Source organism: Elephantulus edwardii, unplaced genomic scaffold (assembly GCF_000299155.1).
Source record: "Elephantulus edwardii isolate Elephantulus edwardi_28Jun2011 unplaced genomic scaffold, EleEdw1.0 scaffold00011, whole genome shotgun sequence".
Taxonomy (NCBI): domain Eukaryota; kingdom Metazoa; phylum Chordata; class Mammalia; order Macroscelidea; family Macroscelididae; genus Elephantulus; species Elephantulus edwardii.
In genome coordinates, this window is record NW_006399761.1 from 13,770,090 (window position 1) to 13,794,906 (window position 24,817).

A 24,817-nucleotide genomic window follows, 5' to 3' on the forward strand; every position below is an offset into this window, starting at 1 on the left:
GCAGATTTTCCCAGAGCAATTCATCTCACTTCCTGACTGCTAGTACCAAAGGTATTAATTATGGATCCAAGCAAGATGAAGTTGTTGACAGTGTCAATCTCCTCTCCATCCACCATGACATGTGCAATGAAGTATACATTTTAATCAGTTATTCTGTAAGGTAAGATTGTTGCAGAGATCTTAGTTTTACTATTCTTAAATCTTGTTTCCTTTTAGATTTTCCTAATATTTTATCCAAAATTTTTCCAATGCTTATTTTACTACTTTTTAAATGAACATAATTACCTTTTCAAATTTGTGCACAACTGACTTCTTGAAGTCTAGTATTATACCAGCCAACTTTATCTAGCTATTTCTAACTTCAGATTACAAATACAAAAGATTAACATTAACCCATATGTAAAAAAAAGTCTCCTTTCCACTTCTTCATATAGCACAGAGGGCTCCGGTGGATCGAATCCTCAGCGGCTCCCAGGGATAAAGAGGGCAAGCTCCTCCTGTGTGATTTACAGCCTTGGCAAACTTGCTAGAGGGTCAGTTCTAATTTGATGGCAATGACAGATTAAGTTTTATATATTATACTGAACATTAGCCTTTCAGCCTGTTCAATTACCAGCTGACTTTTTCCAATTACTCCAGATTTTTCAAAACAAATAACAGATGCTGATTATTTCCTCAATAGCTTCTTGAGGAAACATGAAGTACATTTATGAAAATGTATGTTTTATTAAAAGATAATTATGTTCATTTAAAAATGTAAAATAAGCAAGGATTGGGAACTTGAAGTACATTTTGATTCTTCACTAACAAGTGAGTTTTCCCTTTTCATACAGTCACAGGTAAAGACTAGAAGATTTTTATTTGGTGTTTGCACTCTTTTTGGTGACCCTCTTCTGGCTTTCTGAGGCTGTAACTCAGAGAGAAGACTGCCCATCTTTCTCCCAATATCAGCACTAGTGGCTCCCGAATGCCTAATGGATGAAGTCTAAATTCTAAGTGTGGTAAATCCAATCCTTCGTGATCTGACACCTGACAAGCCTCCAGCCTAATCTCCTTCCAACATTACACTTTCTCGAGGGATTTCCTGGACTCTTTATGTAGACTGAAATACTTCTTTGTACTAGTATACCAGTATGCTAACTACCAACCCATGTTCTTACTGTTTCACCAGCTCACCTCCAAAATTTAAACTTCCTAAGCTCTGAACCTCTTTTCTCAACATCAACTTAGTTTTCCGGCTTAACTTTCCAATGATACACTCAAATTTATATAATAATCATTTATAAAGTCCTTCCATTCTATGTCTTCATATAGCTCAATTCACCTACTCTTCCTTTATACCATAACCATTTAAAATAAATAGATCTTAAAAATCCTTTGCAGATTATGTAACTCTAAAGTAAACGTTAACAATTAGTAACATTTAACATCACTAGAAAACTTTTTCTGGTCACTGCATGCTGCCATTACTGTCACACTTTCGAGACTGGCCTGTCTACACTGTGTCTGTCTGGCCACTGCTCTCTGAAAGCTGGTTACCTGTGCTCTAGGATTTTAGTTGTCCATACGTGGTCATAAATTTTGTCCTTGTTGTTAGGTATCACTGAGTCAGAACCAAATATTAGGTGACCCTGAGGCAGGTTTTCAAAGACAGTAAATCACAGAGGAGGTGATTCTAAAGATGAGAGTCTGGATGAGTGAAGACTTCTGAGGACGATGAAATAAGGTGAAGATTTCTGAACATGAGAAAGAAATGAATTGTGGGAGACGAAAGGATAAAACTGTTAGGAATCCTCTTCCTCTCCCCCCCACCCAAGAATGTGTGAATTCTGGCCTGGATGTGACCTTATTAGAAGTAGGGTTTCTTTTGTTTTGTTAATGAGGCCATAATAGGGCGAGATGGATCACAGATCTAACTGATTGTTGGTGTCAGGTGCCATGGAGGTGATGTGAACCCCAGCCTGCAGCACCCTCCCAAGCTCGGCCACTGTCACAGGCGCTGTGTCAATCCATCTCTCAGAGGGACTTCCTTTTGTTGCCTCTCCACCGTCCCAAGCATGACATTGCCCCCCTCTCCAAACAACAAGCCCCAACTTTCACCATCCTTGCCTCTAAGGAGCAGCCTGGCTGTACTTCCTCCCAGACAGACCTGTCTGTTCTTCAGGCAGTCCATGGGATAGTCTGTACTGTTACACCACAGTTCACAGTCAAAGGACGAGAACAGACAGAGCCACACACACAGAGACGGAGAAGAGGAAGACAGTGGGAACACATGCGTCTATGAGGACTGCTGAAAACTACAAGGAGCTAAGAGAGACAAGGAACAATTGACACTTCGAGCCAGACTCTGAATCCAGAATGTGACCTGTTCCGAACCATGAGAAAAGCAATTTCACTCTCTAAAGAAGACACAACTATGAAGAAATACTTACCTGAACCGCACAGCCCAGTAAAAGTAAAAGCAGCTTTTTAACTTCTTCTGTGCCTTGTTCTGAAATAAAAAAAAAAACAACAACCCAACAACCAATTACTAAGTACAACATTTTGCTCTGTCTCAATGCTCTTAGAGATAGTATTCATAAAGATTTATTAAAGGATTATGTTTCTAGAAAAACACAATAAACAATTAGAAAAGGCAGATGAGTATGTGCATATACAGTGTGCCTGCACCGTAGGGAGGTGCTCCGGAGGGAGTGAACAAGGACCTCAATTTTGAAAGGCAACAAAAACAGTAAAATAGGCAGGCTCCATGCAGGACAGCGGTCTTCTCCCCTAACTATGCTTTACCAGGCTACCATCTGAAGCACTGCTAATAGAAAGAAGTGCTACACCATAAGTCAAAACTTAGTGCTTTCTTTCTAAGATCTTATATGATTCATCTACCGATAAGGCATGAAAGGTTTTCCACTGTACAGGTTCATAAAGATCAAACCCTCAGGTGTCTGCTCAACAAGACTAGTCAAGCAAATGTATGTTAACAAGCTGGATAAAATCTAATGTCTATAACAGAACTAGAGAGTGCATGCTCTGTTTAACAGCATTTCATTTTAGGTTTTTTTTATTCAGCTGGCAAAAAAAGAAACCACTTTTTTAGGCGAGAATTTTACCATCAGGCCAACCCTGTCTATAATAATGAACAAATTTTCTTTCCAGGTATTTCTTCTTCCTCTCCACGAAACAAGCATCTTTTTAGCCACCCTGAGACACTTCCCAAGCATACTCATTACTCCACCTTAATTCCTGCTATTATCTCTTTTTATCATCATCCTCCTTATCCTTTTCCAAGAGAACGAGCTAATCATAGCACTAGACACAGTACTAACACCCCTGGCCCAATAAACCCTCAATAACTTGCCAATTTTAAGCATACTTAATGGCTATACAGGGAGGCCTGGTGGCCTAGTAGCAAGAATCTATGATGCAACCCCAAAGGCACATGGATCAAACTGACCAGCCGATCCGTGGGAAAATGGGCAATCTCCTCTCATGCAATTAACTGCCTCTGAAAACCCACCAGAGGGTCAGCGATGGGTTGATTATGATTCAACAGCACATAACCACCACCACTGGTCCATAGTACACATGCATTACCATTCTCTACAAAGAATGCAGTACTTGAGCATTTGGCTGTTATTTGAAAGGTCTACAACTGGAACCTATCAGTCACTCTGCAAAGAAAAGACCAGCAATCTGCTCCTCTAAAGATTATTGTTGTTGATTGCCATTGACTTAATCATGACTCACAGCAACCCTCTGAACAAAAGGCCTGAAGCCTTTCTGTAGCTATCGCCATTTCTCAAAATTCATAGTTTCCAGAGGCATGTTGTTTAGGAAGTGGATGCCACTTCTGCTTCAACCTACGAAACCTAAAGGGCACTTATTTTTGGTCCTATTGTGTCACTATGAGTCCAAAATGACCCCGAGGCAGAGAAAGATATTGCTCATTCATATATGGTACTATCTATTACATGTTTTCCAGGAATTGGGTGTCTCTCATTAAACCACAAGATACATCTCATCTATCTGACAGCTTCCTCTCTCTCTAAAGCTACTTTTTAGTTTTTGGGCTTTTTTGTTGATTTTAGTTTTTATCTGGACTTAAGTTTTGCTTCTTTTGGATGAGGATGTGGATGGGGTAAGAAAAAAATCTAATGCAGATTATATGCTATCCTCAGCAGTCTATAAGGATACTGATAGGTAACTGTTACTTTCCCCAACTGTTCAAATATCCAAACTTTAAGCATGTCATATTTAAATCTGTAAAAGGCAGAGAGACATCTAAAGAAAATAATTTAAATGATTTAAGAAACTGTGTCTCATCTTTACCTCCAGAAATGGTTTAGAAGAAATTAAAAGCAATCAACCAATCAGGAAAATCTTAAATTTAAAAAAAATTTCACAATGATAGACAGTAGCCTATTGGACAGTAATTCTGATATGACTTAAAAGTTCTTTTTTTCAAAGCTATATCCTGTATCCTTTTAAATAACTGTTATCTTCTGTATTTTACAATAAAGAGACTCTAAATCTCATTATAGACATCTATCAGCTTGGTACCATACGGAAAAACACTGCACTTAATGTAAAATCTCTCTCTGGCCTTAACGGTAACTAATATTCTAAGCTCTCTACAAAATGAAACATCAGTGCCAACATTCAGTATAGAGTTATAAAAAACCTAGCAAGCAGACTCTTAGTACACTCACATAACAGTTTCTCACTTAGGAACTATCTCATTATTCAATATTTCCCAGTTATCACAATACGTAAATATCTGCTCTCTGATTATTTTGGCAGTAACTATCACTGAGCTGCAAGGAGAGTAACAAAGGCGGGAGTATATGAGGTTAACATGCCATCTTGGCTGGACCACAATTCTCATTGTTTCAGTAGCTAGACAATGAGGAACTCTGACAGCTACATAACTAAGTCATCTTGTAGTTATGTAATGATGTAGTCATCTTCCACTTTGTGATCTGATATGGTCCTTTGTTTTCAATTAATCCCAACGTTCATAAAATTACATGGTCTTGGGAACTGTTATAAAGGGAGGAGAGGAAATGTTATTATACAAATATTGTTATCACTTTATACTTGTTTTAATACTTACCAGAAAAGGGATTCTTGCCGATAACTAAGACATTTGGCAATGACATCATGATCAACTGCTGCAAAGTCTCCTGCAAAAAGATACTCAACAGTTGTTAAATGGTTAATGTGGACTTTGTTATGACTTATCAAGCTCTAACTTAAGACTTTGGTACTTCTCTGCAGGTATCCTGTGCTGCAGTTTAAAAATTTATAAAAATAAAATTATGAATATATTGTACGTTTTGAAGATGTTATAACTTTAATAAATGAATTATAATACCAGATGGCCGTCAGTTAATAATTTGAAGGGATGAAATGCCCTCAAAAGACCAAGCAAGCGTACTCTTCTAGTCTTGTTTGTTATTTGTCTCCTGAGAAACTGAAAATGTCAGCATATATTAAAAACTGTCTTACGAACATCTCATGAAACAATGGATCATTATTTTTTCCCCTCTAATAGATGTTACAGATGTTTTACATCCTTTAACATCTGTCAAACTCAGAATTACAAAACTCTATGGACATTCTCATAGTATGAGATGATTCAGACATGACTAAATGTCTTACAATTACTTGAATTATGTATTTCCTGTTTAAACAATCTCTTCTCTGAATAAAGAGATGAACATGCAATGCCTGCCATTACAGGCACTGGCAATGACATGCTACATACAAAGAGCTTAGGATGAATTCAACTACAAAGTGATGGGTGTCAGAGGACAATACCAAATCTTTGAAAGATTCTACAAATAATTGACTTTTTAAAATAAAAGTCAGCTGTAACTGTGTGCTCATATATGACTGGTTAGCCAGGAACAAGTTTGTGAAGGTATTCCATTTTTTAAAAAATTACCATTTAATACTTTAATGCCATGAAAAGCTAACTAGTAGTGCTTTTTAAAATTACATAATTATACATTCACTGAAGCATTTTCCCACAACCAGCAGATAGCATGAGACCATATGCTGATTAGTTTTAACCTTTTATTTATAATTCTTTATGATAATACACTGAAGAGTTTCCAAAATGGTTTTCTTCAGGATATACATTAGCTCATTTAAAAAAATTATCACTAGGGAAACAACATATTCAAAGAAAAGTACATATTTAATTACAGACTTCCTATTAAAATATTAAACATCAAGAACTGCTAAAACCAAGTGCTCCAAGGACTAAAAAGGTCATCTGGATATTTAATAAATTAATTTTCCACTTGCCTCAAGACAGAATATGTTTTAGTTAAATATTCAATAGTGAAGTAGATGTGATGAAATAAATCTGTATTTCAGCTTTACTTTTAGTCTCTCACACTGGAAGCAAAACAATGAGGGCTAAGATATACATTTAAGATCATGAGACTCCTACTTAAATGAATTCTCTAAAATAGGCAAGTGCATAGATAAAAAATCAGTGGCTACCAGGAACAAGAAAGCTAAGGGAATAGGAGTTTCGACAAGAGGGTACTGAGTTTCTGCTTAGAATGATGCAAAACTTTTGGAGATGGTGGCACAACATGGTAAGCTAACTTGTATATTAAGATATGGGAAATTTTATGAGATACATGTTTTACCAGAGTAAAATGAGGAAAAACTGTGAGGACAGTGTTTTTTAAAAATAATATATATGTACACATATATAAATAAAATAATGTATATGTATATAAAAAATACATATATATTTGTGATCACTGTCCCGTTATATTGTTTCTATATAGAGACAAAGACCTGAACAAAGAACTTTAAAATCCAATCACATAAGAGAAGCTTTATAGTTTAACAGATCCTGAATTACCAGTAAAAGATTTCAATTTAACAAATTTTACAGATGAACAAGAAGAGTCAGTTATACCATGTACTTGTGGTATCATGAGCCTTAACTGATGAATCAATTAGGAAATATCAACATATTTCCAAGGCAATTTGTTTTATCAATTTGTCCTGTTAATGTTACTAACACACGTTGCTATAAGCAAATCTACCCGAGAGTCATATTCAGTCATCATCCACAACTTTTCTCCACCTGCTTTCTCAGCCAACTCCTCGTCTGCCACTGACTGTGTCTTCTCAAGCGCTGATGTTAATTCAATCTTCCAATGAAAATTAAAGCAACCTGATACAGGCTTTTACCATTCATAAAGCATCATAAATGACTTCATGTATTATTAAACCATGACCCTGACACATCTGGACAATTCAAATCACTACAGTTAAATTAAAAATATAATTGCATTTCATTTAAAAATATACTGCGGTATGACAGCGGAAACCAAATGCCTACTATAGCATAAATGCTGAGGCTTCAGTTTCAACTGACTTGCTATGTATGTGATGTGGAGGGGAGGGGAAACAATAAGAAAATAAAGTCTTAAAAGCGATGAAGATAAATTCTGCAGTTAAATGACAGATTCTTCAAAAGAGCATAGCGCACAAAAGGTCAGAAATACATGAAAATCCACCAGCTGTTCCATGAGAGAAAAGATGGGCAATCTCCTCTTCCAAAGATTTACAGCAAACTGCTGGAGTCAATACTCCAGTTGGAGCCGAACTGACAGCAATAGTGGTAGATTCTTCACAAGAATTTAACATACTTTTATAAATATTTTGCTTCTATAACCCAGTTTTGTATGTATCTTTAAAAAATACCAAAAAAAAGAAAAAATATACAAAATATGAGAGCTCAGGAGCTAAAACGTTAAAATGTGAACAAACTGTTAGCAAAGTGGAAGATAAAAAAGTTAACATACTTACCTGGTAGTAAAATTTTATCTGTCTCACCAATATAGACAGATTATGAATTCTTAGTGAGGCATCATTGTTGACTTTTTTATTTACTCTCTGACTCTCCAATTTAGGATTACTATAAGAAAACAAAATTTTTTTTAAAATTAGGGTAAATTTACATTGAAAAGTCGTTGTCGACTTATTAAAGACGACAAAAAGTAAACACATTAATGCTTTTTTTCTTTAAATTATATATTCATTTCACAGAGATGATCTTAAAGGACGTAGGACTGCCTTTACGTATATTCTGTACTTCCAAGTACCATGGAGACGTGTGATGCAGCCCAACCACCCACCCACCATCAAGGGGACACTAGCTCCTGCTGCCCTCACACGTCTCAGGGCAGAACTGTGCTCCTCAGGGTGCTTTTCCCTAGGGCTCATTTTTTTCAGATGTGGACTGCCAGGCCTTTCCCCTGAGGGCCTCTGGCTAGACTCAAAACTTCAATCTTTTTCACTCATGCACTGAGAGCATTATTAACCTTTTGCATCATTTCAGGGACAAATGACTTCATTTCTTTTAAATAAGTATTTTCATCCTCCAAATTAAATATATTCAAATAAAGAATTTTATAAACATCTATTACTACTAAAACAAAACAACGCTATGTTCTATAGTTTCCACACTCTGACGGGTCACCTTTCTTTGGGATGGGAACAAATATAGATCTCTTCCAGTCAGTTGGCCAGCTATATAAATGCAGAGTTCCTGGAGCGCACGCGGCACACTAACGGGATGGACGGCACATTTAGGGAGGGGACACACATTTAGGGAGGGGACACACTAACAAGGTGTGCAGACTGCTACTGAGCGCACTGCTCGGTTCTGCCGTCCAGTCAGGCTTGAATGATCATGGTCAGAGGCAAGAAACAGCAAGCTTGCTACCATTAAGGAAGAAGGCACAGAGGGCACAGCACATGCTCTGGGGTAGAGATTCTTGTGCCAGACAAAGGCCCAGAGTAGAGCAGCAGAAGCAACGTAGCTCAGAACCAGAGATCAAGGTGAGACGGAGCCACATCAGAAATGCCCCTGCACGGAGCTGGAGCTGGGGCCTATGCTTATGAGGGAGACAGACGGGTGATCGTCTCACGAGATAATGGAAAGTCTCCAAAAAGCTGCTGGAGGGTCATGACTACTACTGGGTGAAAAGGTAAAATCATGATAGCTGAGAGAAAAGACTGAGGTTGTCAATGATTCCATCTTGCTTTAGATGCACAATCAAGACACTTAGCACCAGCAGACAAGAAATAAAAAGAAGTGTTGCACTGGGAAAATCTGCTGTCACAGAGTTTTCCAGAGTGCTAAAGAGCAAAGGCTGTCAGTTTAAGACTAACATGTGCCTGATCTAAGTCATGGTCTTTTTAATTACTCCCAATGCATCTAAACACAGATCACAGCAGTATGATTGCTACCTTTGAGTTGTGCAGGAGGAGGACTGAATATCCGATAGATTGCCAAAAGAACAAAAATGGTCTTGGATAAAGTGCAACTGGGGTCACGCTCAACTTGATAGCACATAACAACAGCTACTGATGAATGGGAAATGCAGGCACTCTAAGAGATGTTACTAAGAGAGGTTTGTATCATTAGCCCAGAGACTGGAGGCAGGGGCCAACAAGAGCAAGCCTACAAAGCTCTTTTGACTAAAGATTTGTATCCTGACTCCTCTGGACTTGAACTGTAACCTGTCACTACTTCCTTAATAAAGTCCTTCATTGTCATGATGATTGTGAATTCTGTATGGTCATTGCAAGGGATATTCGAACCTACCAGAGTAGGGAGCTCTGGTAGTACAGCCCAGAGTGAGCTGCACTGCCAACACAGAGGCAGCAGTTCAAATCCACCGGCGCCTCTGAGGGAGAAACATGTGCCGTCTCCTCCCATCACAATCTATACCTCCAGAAACCTGACGGAGGGTTACTATGAGTCACAACTGCCTCAACAGTAAGCAGCCGAGTGAAGAGTAGAGGGACAATATGTGCTAGAACTGATAGAACAAAGTTTAGAAGGTGAGGCATGTCTGACTTCACAGGGACTAGTTTTGCTCTTTTCTATTGGGGAGGTAGTGAAGGTCAGATGTCACCCTATGGTGGTCACACACTTTTGCAAACAAGTACAAAGAACTCCCAAATAAATCCAGTAACAAGGAGTTAATTCTGAAGACAGAACGTGACAGGTGACCAGTTAACACTTTCATCAGTTATTACTTTTGTCATGGCTAAACATTGCTGATTCCAGGAAAACAAAAGGCTTAATGTCTCCAAAGCAGCATAAACTGAAGAAGAAAAACAGTCAAGCTATGGTTAAGACCAGGAAATTCAACTAAAAGTGGCCGGGCGAGAATAAAAGTGTAAACTGATACCGACACACAAGCAGGTATAAGCCAGCTTCTCAAAGGGCAAACAGGTGAAAACAGGTGAAGCTCAACAAGGATTGCTGGGTGAAAAGGAGACTAAGTCAGGAGCACGGGCACTACCTCTGAGATGTACCTGTTCCAAAAATACTTACAGATACGTATTTAAAACAGACAATTCACATCCATACCGCTCTAATCAGGCACATTTCATTCTTCATTCCCCAATTGGTAACTCCTAGATTAAGAGAGGCTGGGAAGAAAGACTGGCCATCCATTTCTGACACAACAAGCCTTCAAAAACCCTATGAGTAACACAGCAACAAGGGCAGCTGTAGTATTAGAGATAGAGGCCAGATGGTAAGTCACTCAAAAACAAAGAGAAATGGCTGCAAACATCAATAACGGGAACTTATAATGTACAAAGTATGAATAAGGAAAACCAGAAGTTGTAAAAAATGAAATGGAATCTATGAAAACTGACATTCTAGGCATCAGTGAAGCGAGATGGACTGACATAGGCTACTCTGAACCAGACAATCTTATGATATACTATGCTGGAAATGAAAAATTGAAGAATGGTGTCACGTTCATACTTAAAATGACAATTTCAAGGTCTATCCTGAAGTACGCTGTTGTCAGTGACACATAGTATCACACATACAAAAAAAAAAAAAGACCTGCTAACACAACTATTATTCAAATACAGACACCAACAAGTAAAGCCAAAGAAGAGGAGATTGACGATTTCTACCAACTTTCCACTTTTACAGTCTGAAATAAAGCAAATATGGAAAAGGAGGAAACAAAGAGAAAGCAGTGGTGGTCACTTGGTGACAGAAATGAGGCAAAAACCTGAATGAATTTTGTATGCTCAAACATTTATTCATAGCAAGTCATCTTTCTTAAAAGACACAAAGATGACTTTAAACGTAGACCTCACCTGATGTACTGCACAGGAAAGAATCGTTAGAAAAGTGCAGTATCAGCAATCAAAACCAGACCAGGTGCTGACGGTGGAACTGACCATCAATTACTCCTGTGCAAGTTCAAACTGAAGCTAAAGAGAATGAAAATTAGACCTGGAGTCTATCCCAGCTGAATTTAAGCATAATCTCAAAAGACGTTTGGCACTGAACATTAAATGATCAAAACAGAGGAAATGTGGGAGGGCATAAAGGATGTCATCCATGAAGAAAGTAAAAGGTTCTTACAAAGACAGGATAAAGAAAAACCAAAATGGATTTCAAAAGAGACTGAAAATTGCATTTAGAACACTGAGAAGCCAAAACAAAAGTCTAAGTAAAAAAGCAAAACAGATTTCAAAGGGCAGCTAGAGAAGACAAAGTAAAATAGGGAAATACTATAACAATGTACAAAGAGCTGGAGACAGAGAATACAAAGGGAAGACCTAACTCAGCATTTCTCAAGCTGAAAAAACTGAAAAACAAATTCAAGCCTGAGTGTTAACACTCAGAGATGTTGTGGGCAGAATTTTGAAATGATCCATGAAGCAGCAAATGATGATAGAATGTATACAGTGTCACTACACCAAAAAGAAAACAGCTGACGCGGAAAAACTTGGTGAAGTACCATATGAACAGGGACTTCTGATGGCCAATCCCAGAAGCATGCAGTTCAAATCTAGCAGCTGTTCTGCGAAACAAAGATCATCTACCATATGATCAACTGCCTCCGAAAACTTGCGGGAGGGTCAGCTATGGGTCAGTTCTGACTCTGCAGCACACAACCACCATATGAACAAGAGCCAGTGGTAATGAACGATGAAGTCCAAGCTGTACTGAAGGTACTGGCAAAAAATAAGTTCCCAGGGGTTGATGGAATACTAACTGACATGTCCCAATCAACAGATGCAACCCTGAATGTGCTCACAAATCTATGTCAAGAAATTTGGAGGAGTTGCCTGACTGATAGGAAGAGATCCCTATTTGTTCCCATTCCCAAGAAAGGTAACTCAACAGAATGTAGACTATTATAGAACACCATTAAAGAACAAAATCAGTAATATTACATGCAAGTAACATATTACTGAAGGTCATTCAAAAACAGCTACATTAACAGGGAAGCACCAGAAGTTCAAGCAGAGACGTACAGAAGAGACCACAGCACCAGGAATATCACTGTGGATGCCACATGGATCCTGAATGAAAGGAGAGAATATCAGAAGAATGTCTACTTGTGTATAATTGACTATGCAAAGGCAGTCAATCTGGAAACTATCAAACAATATCATTAATATCACAAGCAAGCAAAATACTGCTGAAGATCATTCAAAAACAGCTAGGACAATACATTGATAGGGCAATACCAGAAGTTCAAGGAGCATTTAGAAGAGGCTGTGACACCAACGATATCATTGTTGATGTCAGACAGATCCTGGCTGAAAGTAACGAATACCAAAAGAATGTCTATTTGTGCTTTATTGACTATGCAAAGGCATTTGACTGTGTGGATCATAACCAGTTGTGGCTGTCAGTGAGAAGAATGGGAATCCCAGAGCACTTGACTGTGCTCATGTGGAACCTATATCTGGACCAGGAAGAAGCTGTGGCAACAGAGCAGGGGAGCACTGCATGGTTTAGAAGTGAGAAAGGAGTGTGTCAAGGTTGTATTCTCTCTCCATACCTAGTCAATCTGGGTGCTGAGCAAATTATCCAAGAAGCAGGACTCGATGAAGAGGAATGTGGCAGCTGGACTGGAGGGAAACTCATCAACAACCTGTGTTATGCAGATGACACAACCTTGCTTGCTGAAAGTAAGGGAGACTTGAAGCATTTCCTGCAGAAGATCAAGGAATGAAGCCTTCAGTATGGACTGCATCTCAATACCAAGAAAACAAAGATTCTTAGCACTGGAAAGATAGGCACTATCATGACGGATGGAGAGGAGATTAAAACTATCAACCGCTTCTTCTTGCTTGGATTTACAATTAACTCCTTGGAAGCAGCATTAAGAAAATAAGGAGATGCACTGCACTGGGAAAATGTGCCGTTAAGGATCTCTCCAAATTACTGAGGACTAATGATGCCAGTTTAAGGACTATGGTGTTTCTGATTCAGGCTACGGTCTTTCCGATTACTTCCTATGCATCTGAGAACTGGACAATGAATAAGGATGACAAAAAAAGAATTAACATCTTTGAGCTGTGGTGCTGGAGAAGAGCACTGAACATCTCACAGATGGCCAAGAGAACAGTTATGTCTTAGAAAAGGAGAGCTGGAGTGCCCTTTGGGAGTATTAACGATAAGGCTTTGCCTCACGTACTTTGGGCACGTTGCTAGGAGGGGCTACTCGTTGGAGAGGGACATGATACTGGGAAAGGTCGGCGAAGGAGAGGAAGATCCTTGACCAGATGGAATGACATGGTGACTGATGCAATGGGCTCTTGTGTGTCAGGAAGTGTGAGAATGGGTTCAGATTTTTTGTTTACAGTGTTGCTACAAGTCATACTTGACTCGACAGCACCTAACAACAACAACAAGGCAGTTAGATCACAACAAACAATGGCTAACACTGAGAAGAATGGGAATCCCAGAACATTTAACTGTGCTCATGAAACTTTATTTATCTAAATCAAGAAGCTGTTGTCTGAAAGGAGCAAGGGAATACTGCATAGTTTAAAATTAGGCAGGGTGTCCATATGGGATGTATCCTTTCTTAGTACTTATCTAATTTGAGTAATTAATGCCAAGCAATTAACTCATGAAGCTGGACTCTACGAAAAGGAAATGGGCATCAGGATTGGAGCAAGACTCATCATCAACTTGTGTTATGCAGATGACACAATCTTGCTTGCTGAGAGTGAGCAGGAGGACATGAAACACAAGCTGCAAAAGATCAGTCCTCACAGTCTGGATTATATTTCAACATCAAGAAAAAGGTCCTCACCGCAGGACCAACAGTCGGCATTATGATAGATGGAGAAAGGACTGACGCAGTCAATGAGTTCATCTTGCTTAGATCAACAACTTAGCACCCCTAGTGCCCAGCAGTCAGGAAATCAGGAGACATATTGCACTGGGCAAGTTGGCGGTCAGGGATCTCTCCAAGATATTTAACAGTAATGATGTCATTTTGAAAACTAATGTGTGTTTAATTCAGGCTCCAGTCTTCTCAATTACTTGCTACGTTATCAGAGAACTGAACAATGAGTAAGTAAGACAGAAGAATTGATGCCTTTGAGTTGTGATACTGGAGAAGAGTACTGAATGTCACACAGATTGGCCAAAAGAACAAACTCATAACACTGAAAAAGTGAATGAAGCCAGAATGCTCCCTGGAGCAAAGATGGTGAAGCTTCATCTCTCATACTCCATCTATGTTGCTAGGAGAAGCTATTCCTTGGAAAGGGACATCATGTTTGGCAAGACGGAGGGTGAATCAAGGAGAGGAAGGCCCTAAATGAGATGAACTGGCACAGTAATTGCAGCACTGGGGTCAAGTGTGTCAGAGATGGTTAAGCAGGGCACAGGTTAGGGCAGGGTTCAGGTCTGCTGCTCAAGGGGTCACTCTGAGTTGTACTCAACTTGACAGCACCCAACAACAAAAATAATAACTCTAACAGTGAAGGGAGCTCTGGTGGCTAAGTGGTAAGGAATTCTGCTGGCAACACAAAAGTTCCAGGGGAGACAGGTGGGCAGTCTCCTCTCCCATGCTTTAAAGCCTCTGAAAATTCGCTATGGGTTGGTTCTGACTTGATGATATACAACAACAACAACAGCTCTAAAAGAAACCTCATTGGTACTATCCCTAATAAATTGTTACTTGATTATTATTACTCTGTAACAAGACACAGGTACGTCCTCACCAACCTCTCATCCCATGTGGAAGCTCTCCTCAGGCACCTCAGTGTCTCACACGGTGCAGCCCCCACTTGGAACGTCTTCCTCACCACACTCAAGCGCAGACTTCCCTTCTCATGACATCTTCTGCATCCAGAGATGATTCTGACAACTCATAACTGGCTGTACTAGGTCCTGCAACAATGCTTTCCTCAACCACATCTTCACCTCCACTTGCACTGGACTCCTAATTTATCAATGCAATCAATTACCGCCTTCTTATATCTACTACTTAATTTTCCTCACAATCATTCACTCCACTAGGACCACTAAGATTTAACAACTAATGCCTTTTTTGGTACATAAATTCTATCCTATGGGAGCTCTGGCGGTTTAGTAGTAAGGAACTGTGCTGCCAACCCAAAGGTATGCAGTTTGAATTCACCAGCGGCACTGTGAGAGAAAGACTGGCAATCTCCTCTTGTGCAATTTACTGTCTGAAAACCTGCTGAAGGGCCAGCTATGCGTCTGTCCTGACTGGACAGTACGCAACAACACATTCTATCATATCATAAGGCAATGAAGTATGCAAAAGATTAAGGCTTTTTCATTAGAATGCAAGTGCCTTGAGAGCAGGGATTCTTTTAAGCTCATATTTGATCTACAATAACCAGCATATATACTGATACAAATGCAGTCTGAGTAAATAAAAACAAGAACAAATCTGGACTGAATCAGTTGCAAAAGCTACTGTTGTTTTTTCAAATCAGTTACTGAAAGAAATTACATTCTCCAAGTTAACAATACACTTGGCACACCAGAAGACACATGTCTGAAACTGAGCTGAATTAACAGAGTCCTGAACTCCACCTGCCGAGATGAGAGACGCAATGGGCCAGGATGAAGGCCAGGACAGATTTCAGCTTCCTAATGTCACAACAGCCCAAGGCACACCAGAGTCTAAATAGATAAAATGGGTTTCAGAGATAAAAGAAGCAAGCAGAATTCTTTTTACAAACAAGGGGACTATACATATTGCAGAAGTCTGCTACATATGTCATGGAAGACAAACAGTAGCATGGTAAGGAAATCATGATAAAAAAAACAAAAAACCCCTAGAAGACAAAAGAAAGGGGTTCTTTTATAGAATTACCTCTGGTGTATTTTAGTCAATAATTTAATGAGTACTGAAGTCATTACTGTGATTTACCTTGGCTGCTATTACAGAGAAAACAATACTTGTATCTGGGAAAACAGACTAGGAAAAATCCTAAGAACAAATATATTAGTTGTACCTAGAGTTGTATAAATTAATTTGCTGTCACAGATATTCAGTAAATAGCTTTATTCTCTAATCATCTGCTATATTTTTATTTCTACTTTCTTTACTACACATTTGAATTCTTCTATCAAACCTTACCTATGACAGCATCTAAACCTAAGAAGGGTTGGCGATTATCCAGTTTCACTATAAATCAGAAAAAAGATGGAAACAGTAACTTGCTTCGGATTCTACAAATTTCCCCTTTTTATTTCTTTCAGCCTTTTCTATTACAGGATCATTCAGGAAAGGTAACGACAAAAGAAACAGGTTTCACTAATGAAATACCGAAGTCTTGTTTTAATATATTCCCTATTCTGTTTTCAGAGTAAGTAATCAAGCTTAAAGATGACTCATTTCTCCATCCCTAGTTTATGATGTTATTTTTATTAAAAATGTAGTTCTTTAAATACAACAATAAATATTTACAGAAGATTTTAATATTAGTAATAAAAATTGTATTTTAAAAATAAGCTGCACAAATTTCCATGTTTTTATATTACTTTATTACTTGATATGCTTTTTGGATTATAATATAGGACATGCTATATTCCAGTTATCATGCAGTAAATTCATTCCGATTCAAATGAGTTTTCGAATATAAACATTACCTCTGTTCCTGACAGAGAGCTGTTACTGTATTTCTCTGGGTTTTTTTAAGATGGTAATTTTTAAATAACATTAAAATTTTTGTCACCAAGTTTTATATCCACATTGCTCACAAAGTTAACCTGAAGTTTATTCAGTTGCCAGGAGAGTCTACAGCCTCCTTTGCATATACATTCTTCTAAGAACTAGCAAGTTTCCAACATTTACACTTTTTAATTGTTCAAATTTTTTTTCAAAATTCATAGTAATTACTTAAAATCTTTGTAAAACATTTGTGCACCCTTTTGAGACAGAGTGCGTTCAAGAGTTACAAGTCCAAGTACAGCGTTTTGGTTTTACATCTTAAGGATGGACTGCCCAAAGAACAAACAAATCTCTCTTGGAAGAAGTGCAGTCAGAGGGCACCCTGAAGCAAGGATGATGATGAGACTTTGTCTCATATACTTTGGACACTTACGAAGGGGGACCAGTCCTGGGAAAAAGGAGACCATCACCTGTGGAAATGTAGTGCGGATCGGTGAAAGCCAAGAAGTGCTTCAGAGAGACAGACTGGCACATTGACTGTGACGATGGCTTTAGCACAACAAAGAGTGTGAGGATGGCGCAGGATTCGATAAGGTTTTCTTCTGTTCTATAAAGCATCAGTAGAAGTCTACTCTATGGCACCTAACACCGATAACAGAAACTTCAGAAATCTCAGACAAAATAAATCAAAACAGGTAGGACAGAGAAAGTGTTTTTTTGTTGGTTTTTTTTTTTTAATTCAAGAAACACTAGTTCAATACTTAAAATTAATTTCATATCCAAGAGAAATCTCTAATAAATGAAAATTTTCTACATCCTTTTCTAAAGCTGTGGTGTTTTCATAAACCTCCTTGGTTGCTATGATTCTTTAGATTGGGGTAGGGGGAATTCTCTGATCTGGTATAAATCCAATAAAACAGTGGAGTTCTTAAGGAGAACAAAGTAAGTAATGTCTAGACACTCAAACCCTCAGGTTGCCATTTCTAAACTCTACTGTACTGACCTGAGAATTATTTTAATGTGCAACCAGAACTAGACATTTCCCACTTCTTTAAAAACACTGAATATTATTATATCATGCTGTTGTCTTTTACCATCGAGTTGGAACCATAAGGGGTTTTCAAAGGCAGTTAATCACACAGAAGACTGCTCATCCTTCTCTTTTATATCACAGTCTATTATAAACACCCTGGATTTGAAGACCAGGACAGCAGCTAGGTAAAGATCTGCTGGTGCCATTGAGTCACAGACGACTCACAGCGACCCTATGAACGAAAGACCTGAGCACTGTTCATAAGAGTTTCCGGAGGCAAGCCATTTCAGAAGTGGATGCCACTCCTGCTTCCAAGCTTGTTTTAATCGGGGGGCTCCACCAAACACTGTCCACCATGGGTAACCATTATTGCATTTAGCACATCAGTGTCACAGTGTTTAGCATCACAGCAACCACAAGTTACCTCTGTACAGCAAAGCACAGACAAGTAAAGATCTAGAAAGAAATTTTCAATTACAGGACTTAGGTTTCTCATTTGATGCACTATTGATCTGAGCTAGCGTCATACTGACATATGTCAGGATCATGGAAAACAGGCTTTCATCCCAAGGATTTGATTTTCTTTTTAAAGTGTGAAGGATTCCCCTCAAGTGATATTGCCTAAAATGTTCTAAGTTCTACCTCCATGAGAACAGGTGAACATTTATGAAATCCAACTCATTGCTGTGGAGTTGGAACCAATTCATAGCCAAGCCTCCAAAGGAGGTCTTCAGAGGCTGTAAGATGCACAGGGGGAGGTCTGACCATTTTTCTCCGAGTAGCTGGTCAATCTGAACTATCTGCTTTCAGGTTGGCAGTGTAACTTCTTACGAGAACACCAGAGGCTTATTAAAAATTATAAATTACGTAAGTGTAAAAAGAAATCAAGGTAGTTAGTAACTTAAGGAAAAATTTTAAAGAAAATGTAATAAAAATATTCTACTTAGATCTGCCATTGCTGGAAAAGAAACATCATGCGTAGAAAGGTGAAAGAAAGACCTTTAACAAAATGAACTGACACAGTGACTGCAGCAATGGAGTCAAGGATGCCAGGAACTATGAGGATGGTCCAAGACAGGGCAGAGTTCAGATCTGATGTTCAAAGGGTCACTGTGATCGGACTCAACTAGAGGGCACCCAACCACCACAACCACCACCATCACCACCACCAGATAGGTAATGAATCGTCAGAACATAAATACTAACTACTGATTTATGTAAACTAGTGATTAAATATATTGTTGTTGATTGCTGTCGAGTCAAGTGACCTTATGAACAAAAGGCATGAAGCCCCTCTACAACTACTGGCATTTGTCAAAGTTCATAGAGTTTCCAGAGGCATGTGGTTTAGGACATGGATGCCACTCCAGCTTCTGATAAATATATTAGGAAGACAAGGTAAAAAGACTAGAGATGAGTGGACACATAGAATAAAGTTAAAATATCATCTACTATTATCAGTCGTAATAAGAGATGATGTCAAAAAGGGATAAACCAAGAAATGCCAAGGTCATATGTGTAGTCTTACTATGTAGGCAAGTAAATAACAGAAAACTTTTTACTCTGGAGAATATAACTGTGAAAGGATAGGGCAAAAGACTGCTGTTTTTCATTATGAACCTTTCAGCCATTAACTAATCCTGAAAGCAGTTGTAAAACAGTGCAGGGAAACACTGTACGGTTCAAAATCAAGGAAGTGTGTGTCATGGCTCCATACCTTTTCTACCTATATGCAGAAGAGATTACTTGGGAGGCTAGGCTTTGTGGCATCAGAATTGGAGGAAGACTCATAAACAACTTGTATTATGCAGATGACACACTTTGCTTGCCGAAAACTGAGGAGGACCCAAAGCACTTGCTGCGGTGGGTCAAGGACTGTAGTCCGTAATATGGATTGAAGCTCAGTGTCAAGGAAACAAAGATTTCCACCACTGAGCCAAATGGCAGCATCATGATGGATGGAGAAGACACTGAGACTGTTAATACATTCAGCATGTTCAGTTCCATAATCAACACTCTTGGCATCATCCGTCAGGAAATTAAAAGACTAATTGCATTGGGAAAATCTGCTGTCTGGGATCTCTCCATAGTACTGAAGAGCAACAATGTCAATCTGGAGACTAAGGTGCACCTGATGCAGGCCACAGTCTTCACAATTACTTGCTTCACATCAGAAAGCTGGACAATGACTAAAGATGACAAAAGGACTGATGTCTTTGAGTTCTGGTACAGGAAGAAAGTATAGATAAAACATATCATGAAATGCCAAGAGAGCAAACAGGTCTGTCATGGAGAAGGTGAAGCCAAGTTGATCCTTGGAGGCAAGGATTTTGAAGCTCCATCTCACAAACTTTGGGCATGTCGCCAGTGGGGACCAATCCTTGGAGAAGGACATCAGGCTTGGAAGGGTGGAGGGACAGCATAGGAGAAGAAAACCCAGGAAGAGATGGACTGACAGTTGACAGTAAGGCAGATAGATAATGGTAAGAGATGTGCTGGAGAGAGTGAAACTGGCCCAGGCTAAGACAGTGTTCAGAGCTACTGTATACAGAATCACTCTAAGCCTCAGCTAACTCAAAGGCACATTAACAAAAATCCTTTCTATGATGTAAAATAATTTTTAAATGAGAAAAATATCCACAATGTATTTTTTTTAATTTAAAAGCCTTTCAATTTTATTAACTTCTAGGGGGAAAATGTTAATACTTGTGCCTGCCAAACTAAAGCCTTTTTAAATGGACTTGTTAGATTCAAAGCTAGGGATTCAATCACAAAACATCTATGAAACTGAACAAACATATATGGAAATAAAACAATTTTTTAAAACTTTGGTAAAAAATATTTTTTGTTTGTAAAGACAGAAAGTACTGCTCCCATTGGATGTATATTTTAAGTTTTCTTCAAATTATACAGTAAACATGATGCAGTACAGTAACCTAAACTGGATACAGTATGGCTGAAAGAATTTTTTAAATAAATAATGGTAGTCTAAGTAATCCATCATTTACTCATGTTTAATACTTAAAAGCCAAACAAAGATTAATTTAGTGGGAAAGTAAAGCAAAGTTATCAAAAATTGAGATGGAATTATATAACAAAGTATTGATTAGGCTTTTTTGAAAGCATACTTTTAAAAAAAACTATTTTTGAAAAATATTTTTTTCCTAAAATGAAAAATGAGCTAGCCATTGAATGCCATGCATGTGACACAAGAAATATGAGTAGCTACCTTTCTAATCATACATAGCTGTTTCCGAGGCAACACAATCTCAAATCAACCATTTCCTTTTACTTGATGAAAAATAAAAGTGCTTTAGTGGCAAATGGCCTAGCAATATAGCTCAAATCTCTCCAGCCAGAAATTGAAAGCAACGTGGCAGTAAAGGGCGGCCTCAAGCAATTTCACATTTATAAACGACCTACTTATGACAAGTCACATTAATTTTGATTAAAACAATAAAGAAACAATACTATTGCAAACAGAGATTTTAAAGTGAGAGAAGTTAGTATTTTTGCAACATTACACTTAAGATTTGAGCCTTGTGTTATAACCAAGGATTATGTCTTTACTTATTTATTGACCCATATCTACCAGAAAACAGAAATCTGATCATTTTAATGGCTTTATGTTTTCCATCCAGACTGCAAACCTGTTGTGTGTCCTTTTGTACCATCTGTTCAGTGTTGGGCTTACCATGTGCTTGTGTTTTTGATCATACTACTGAAATTGAAAACTGGTTGTTATGGGGTTTTTGTTGTTGCTGCTTCTGGTTGGCTGTTTGGGTATTTTTATTTCTGATATATTATGTTGGGTACTATGTTAAGCTTAGATGACACTGCATGCCACTATGAAGCATTTTAAAACCATGAAATGATTTATAATGTACAAATGCTATAATGTTTGCTTTAGGTAAAATTTAACTGAGTACATAAAATCATCATTATGGGTCACCTAAACAGTCGTGTATCTCAGACCCAAGAACAGTCAGGGAAATCAGGGACTTAAAAAAATTGTTCCTCTCCACCATTATTTTTCTCCTTTCTTAAAAAACTGTGGAGTCAACAACTACTGTTTTTTGATGTCCTCAAGTCAAATGACTTACAGTAAGCAAATGAACAAATGAGAGTCTTGTTCTATCCTGTAACAACAGATCAGATACCTTGTTCTACCTGTGCCATCTTCACAATCTTCAACATATCAGCAGAAATCAGTACATAAATTTCATATACTAAATGTTTTTCTATAAATTAGCTCATTTCACTTTCACACTGATAAATTATTATTGGGGAGAAATCTGATGTAATTATCCCACCGAGATTAAGTACAGTGTCAGAGGACTCTTTTACATATTTATTCTCATTATTTTAGATACACTGTATTCTTTCAGCAAAAGTGAAAGATGTATCTACAACATTCTCCAGCTAGCCTGCAGTTAAAACAGCAACACTAGCCTAGCAATATGGTATTCACTGATTCAATAAACAGAACATTTTAATTTAAAAAAATTTAAGACAGAAATATGAAATATTATTTATACAATTAATTTCGTTATCTAATTAAACAAGTGGAAAGAGTACACAGAGTCACTGTACCAAAAGGTATTGGCAGACACAGAAACAACATATGAGCAAGAGCCTATTATGATGAAGGAAGTTGTTCAAGCTGCTTTCAAAGAATTGGCAAAAAGTAAGGCCCCAGGAATTGATGGTATACCAACTGACATATTTCAACTAACAGATGCTGCCCTAGATGTGCTCACCAAGTTGTGCCAAGAAATCTGGAGAACAACCACTTGGCCAACTGACTGGAAGAGATCTATATCTGTTCCCATTCCAAAGAAAAGTGATCCAATAGAGTGTGGGAACTATAGAACAATATTATAATATCACATGCAAATAAGATTCTACTGAAGATTATCCAAAAAAACAACTGGAACAGCACATCATGGGGCAGAACACCTCACAGCTAGCTGACCCTCCCGCAGGTTTTCAGAGGCTGTAAATTGCTGGGCAAGAGAATGTTCATCTTACTCTTGTGGAGCAGCTAGTGACTTCAAACTGCCTGCCTCCGGGATGCCAGTGAAACTTCTTACCACTTAGCCCCCAGAGCTCCCTCGTTTTGTCCTCTACTGCTTAATAAACACAAACAAGTAAAGGATCACTTAGCATAATTAAGAAATTAAATTCTACTTCCTAAACTCCTCTAAAAGTTTCTGGGGTTTCTTCGTCCCCTACTCTCCCTTTGAGAACCACTGCAATAAACAAATCAATCCTGGTTTTGGCACAGAGACCTGAGGGAAGGCTTGGTATTATACTAAACAGTTTGCTTAATAAAAGTAGAGAACTTCCACACAAATATGATGGTCAGCCACAGAGCCAGTGACTAAAATGCAAGATGACTGTGGTATCAAGAGGCTTCATTGATTTGTGATAGAACTTGTTGTCCTTAAAACCAAAGACCAGGTCATGGAGGTTTATTTTACAGAAGAAGTAGTCATGAGTAGTCTCCAAATGCAGTTTAAAAATTTTAGAAATCCCAAACTGGTCTGATGTATCAGTGACAGACTTGATTAACTACCAAGATGTTTCATTTCCATACTACTAATTCAATAAAGCAAGATATTTTAAGTGAGATCCTTTCAACCTCCCAGTTGTAACTCAAACAGTTACGGGTCATAGGTATCATTGTCATCTTTAGAATAAAGCTTTCTAAAATGGGAAACATTAAACGTACACAATTCAATCATTTGATCGCCAGCCTTACTTCTGTCACCCAGATGGTACCTTCGGATTACCATTCCTTCCTCATTGTTTCTGACTTTTTCTTTCCAGTCACCAATAATTACTTTTGTATTTTAAACGAATGCATCTTGACTGCATGTTTGGTCAATTTCAGACTGCAAATGTTGGCAGAAATCCTGAATTTCCTCTTCTTGGGCTTTAGCTCTTGGGTGTGTGTGTGTGTGTGTGTGTGTGTATGTATGTATTTGTAGAATAGTTGTATTAACAGGACTTCCTGTTACGACACAAGACACCCTTTTCTGGCCCTGGCTGAGGCCTCTGGTGGTGCAGCAGGATGGGTTCTTGGATAGGTGTAGGTGGCATGGACAGTGTGGCTCGGCTAGATTTCTGGTGTTGGTGGTGGTGCTTGGCATAAGGCCCAAGGGCTCCGAGGCTCAAGGGCCCACAGGCACAGCGGGCGAGTCAGCTATCTTCCTGACTGCCCGAGGAGATCCTCGGCAGGTCTAAAGCCTGCAGGCACAGCAGGATGTGTCCTTTCTCCAGATCTATTCAAACTGTATGTGGAGAAGATCACTGAGAAGCTGGACTCTTTCAAGAGGAATGTGGCATCAGGATAGGAAGAACCTGCGTCATGTAGGTTACAACAACCTTGCTTGCTCAAAGTGAAGAGCACCTGAGATACCTGCTGCAGAAGATCAAAGACTACAGGGAATGGTATGGATTACATCTCAACATCGCAAAGATCAAAATCCACAATCGGTCTCTCACCTTTCTCTGACTGCTATTAAGAAGCGTCTCTACTCTTTCCACAGGTGTATTAATTTATGCTTATTCTATGTGGTGAGGTCCTTGTATACAGTTGCTGTTTATATTTTTTTAAAAAACATATTTGCCATTAGTATGCTTCTGGTCGTACACAATTCTATAGTTTAATCACCAGCCTTATTTTTGTTACCAAGGTCGTATTTTATTTGGGGTTCATTTTAAGCACCACAATGGGGTTTTCACTGGCTAATTTTCAGAAGTAGGTCACTAAAACTTTCTAGCTCCTCTCCGACAG

At 38.5% G+C, this 24,817-nt stretch overlaps 1 protein-coding gene across 1 annotated transcript in view; it reads right to left on the minus strand.

Annotated features, from left to right (window-relative positions):
* CCDC88A (coiled-coil domain containing 88A) overlaps nucleotides 1-24,817 on the minus strand; it is a 109,312-nt gene that overhangs the window by 69,562 nt on the left and 14,933 nt on the right. Inside the window, exons 3-5 of the mRNA XM_006880931.1 lie at nucleotides 7,840-7,948; nucleotides 5,111-5,180; nucleotides 2,433-2,491 (exon numbers count right to left, since the gene is read on the minus strand). Coding sequence (XP_006880993.1) covers nucleotides 2,433-2,491; nucleotides 5,111-5,180; nucleotides 7,840-7,948 — 238 coding nt within the window. The remainder of the gene's footprint in view (nucleotides 1-2,432; nucleotides 2,492-5,110; nucleotides 5,181-7,839; nucleotides 7,949-24,817) is intronic.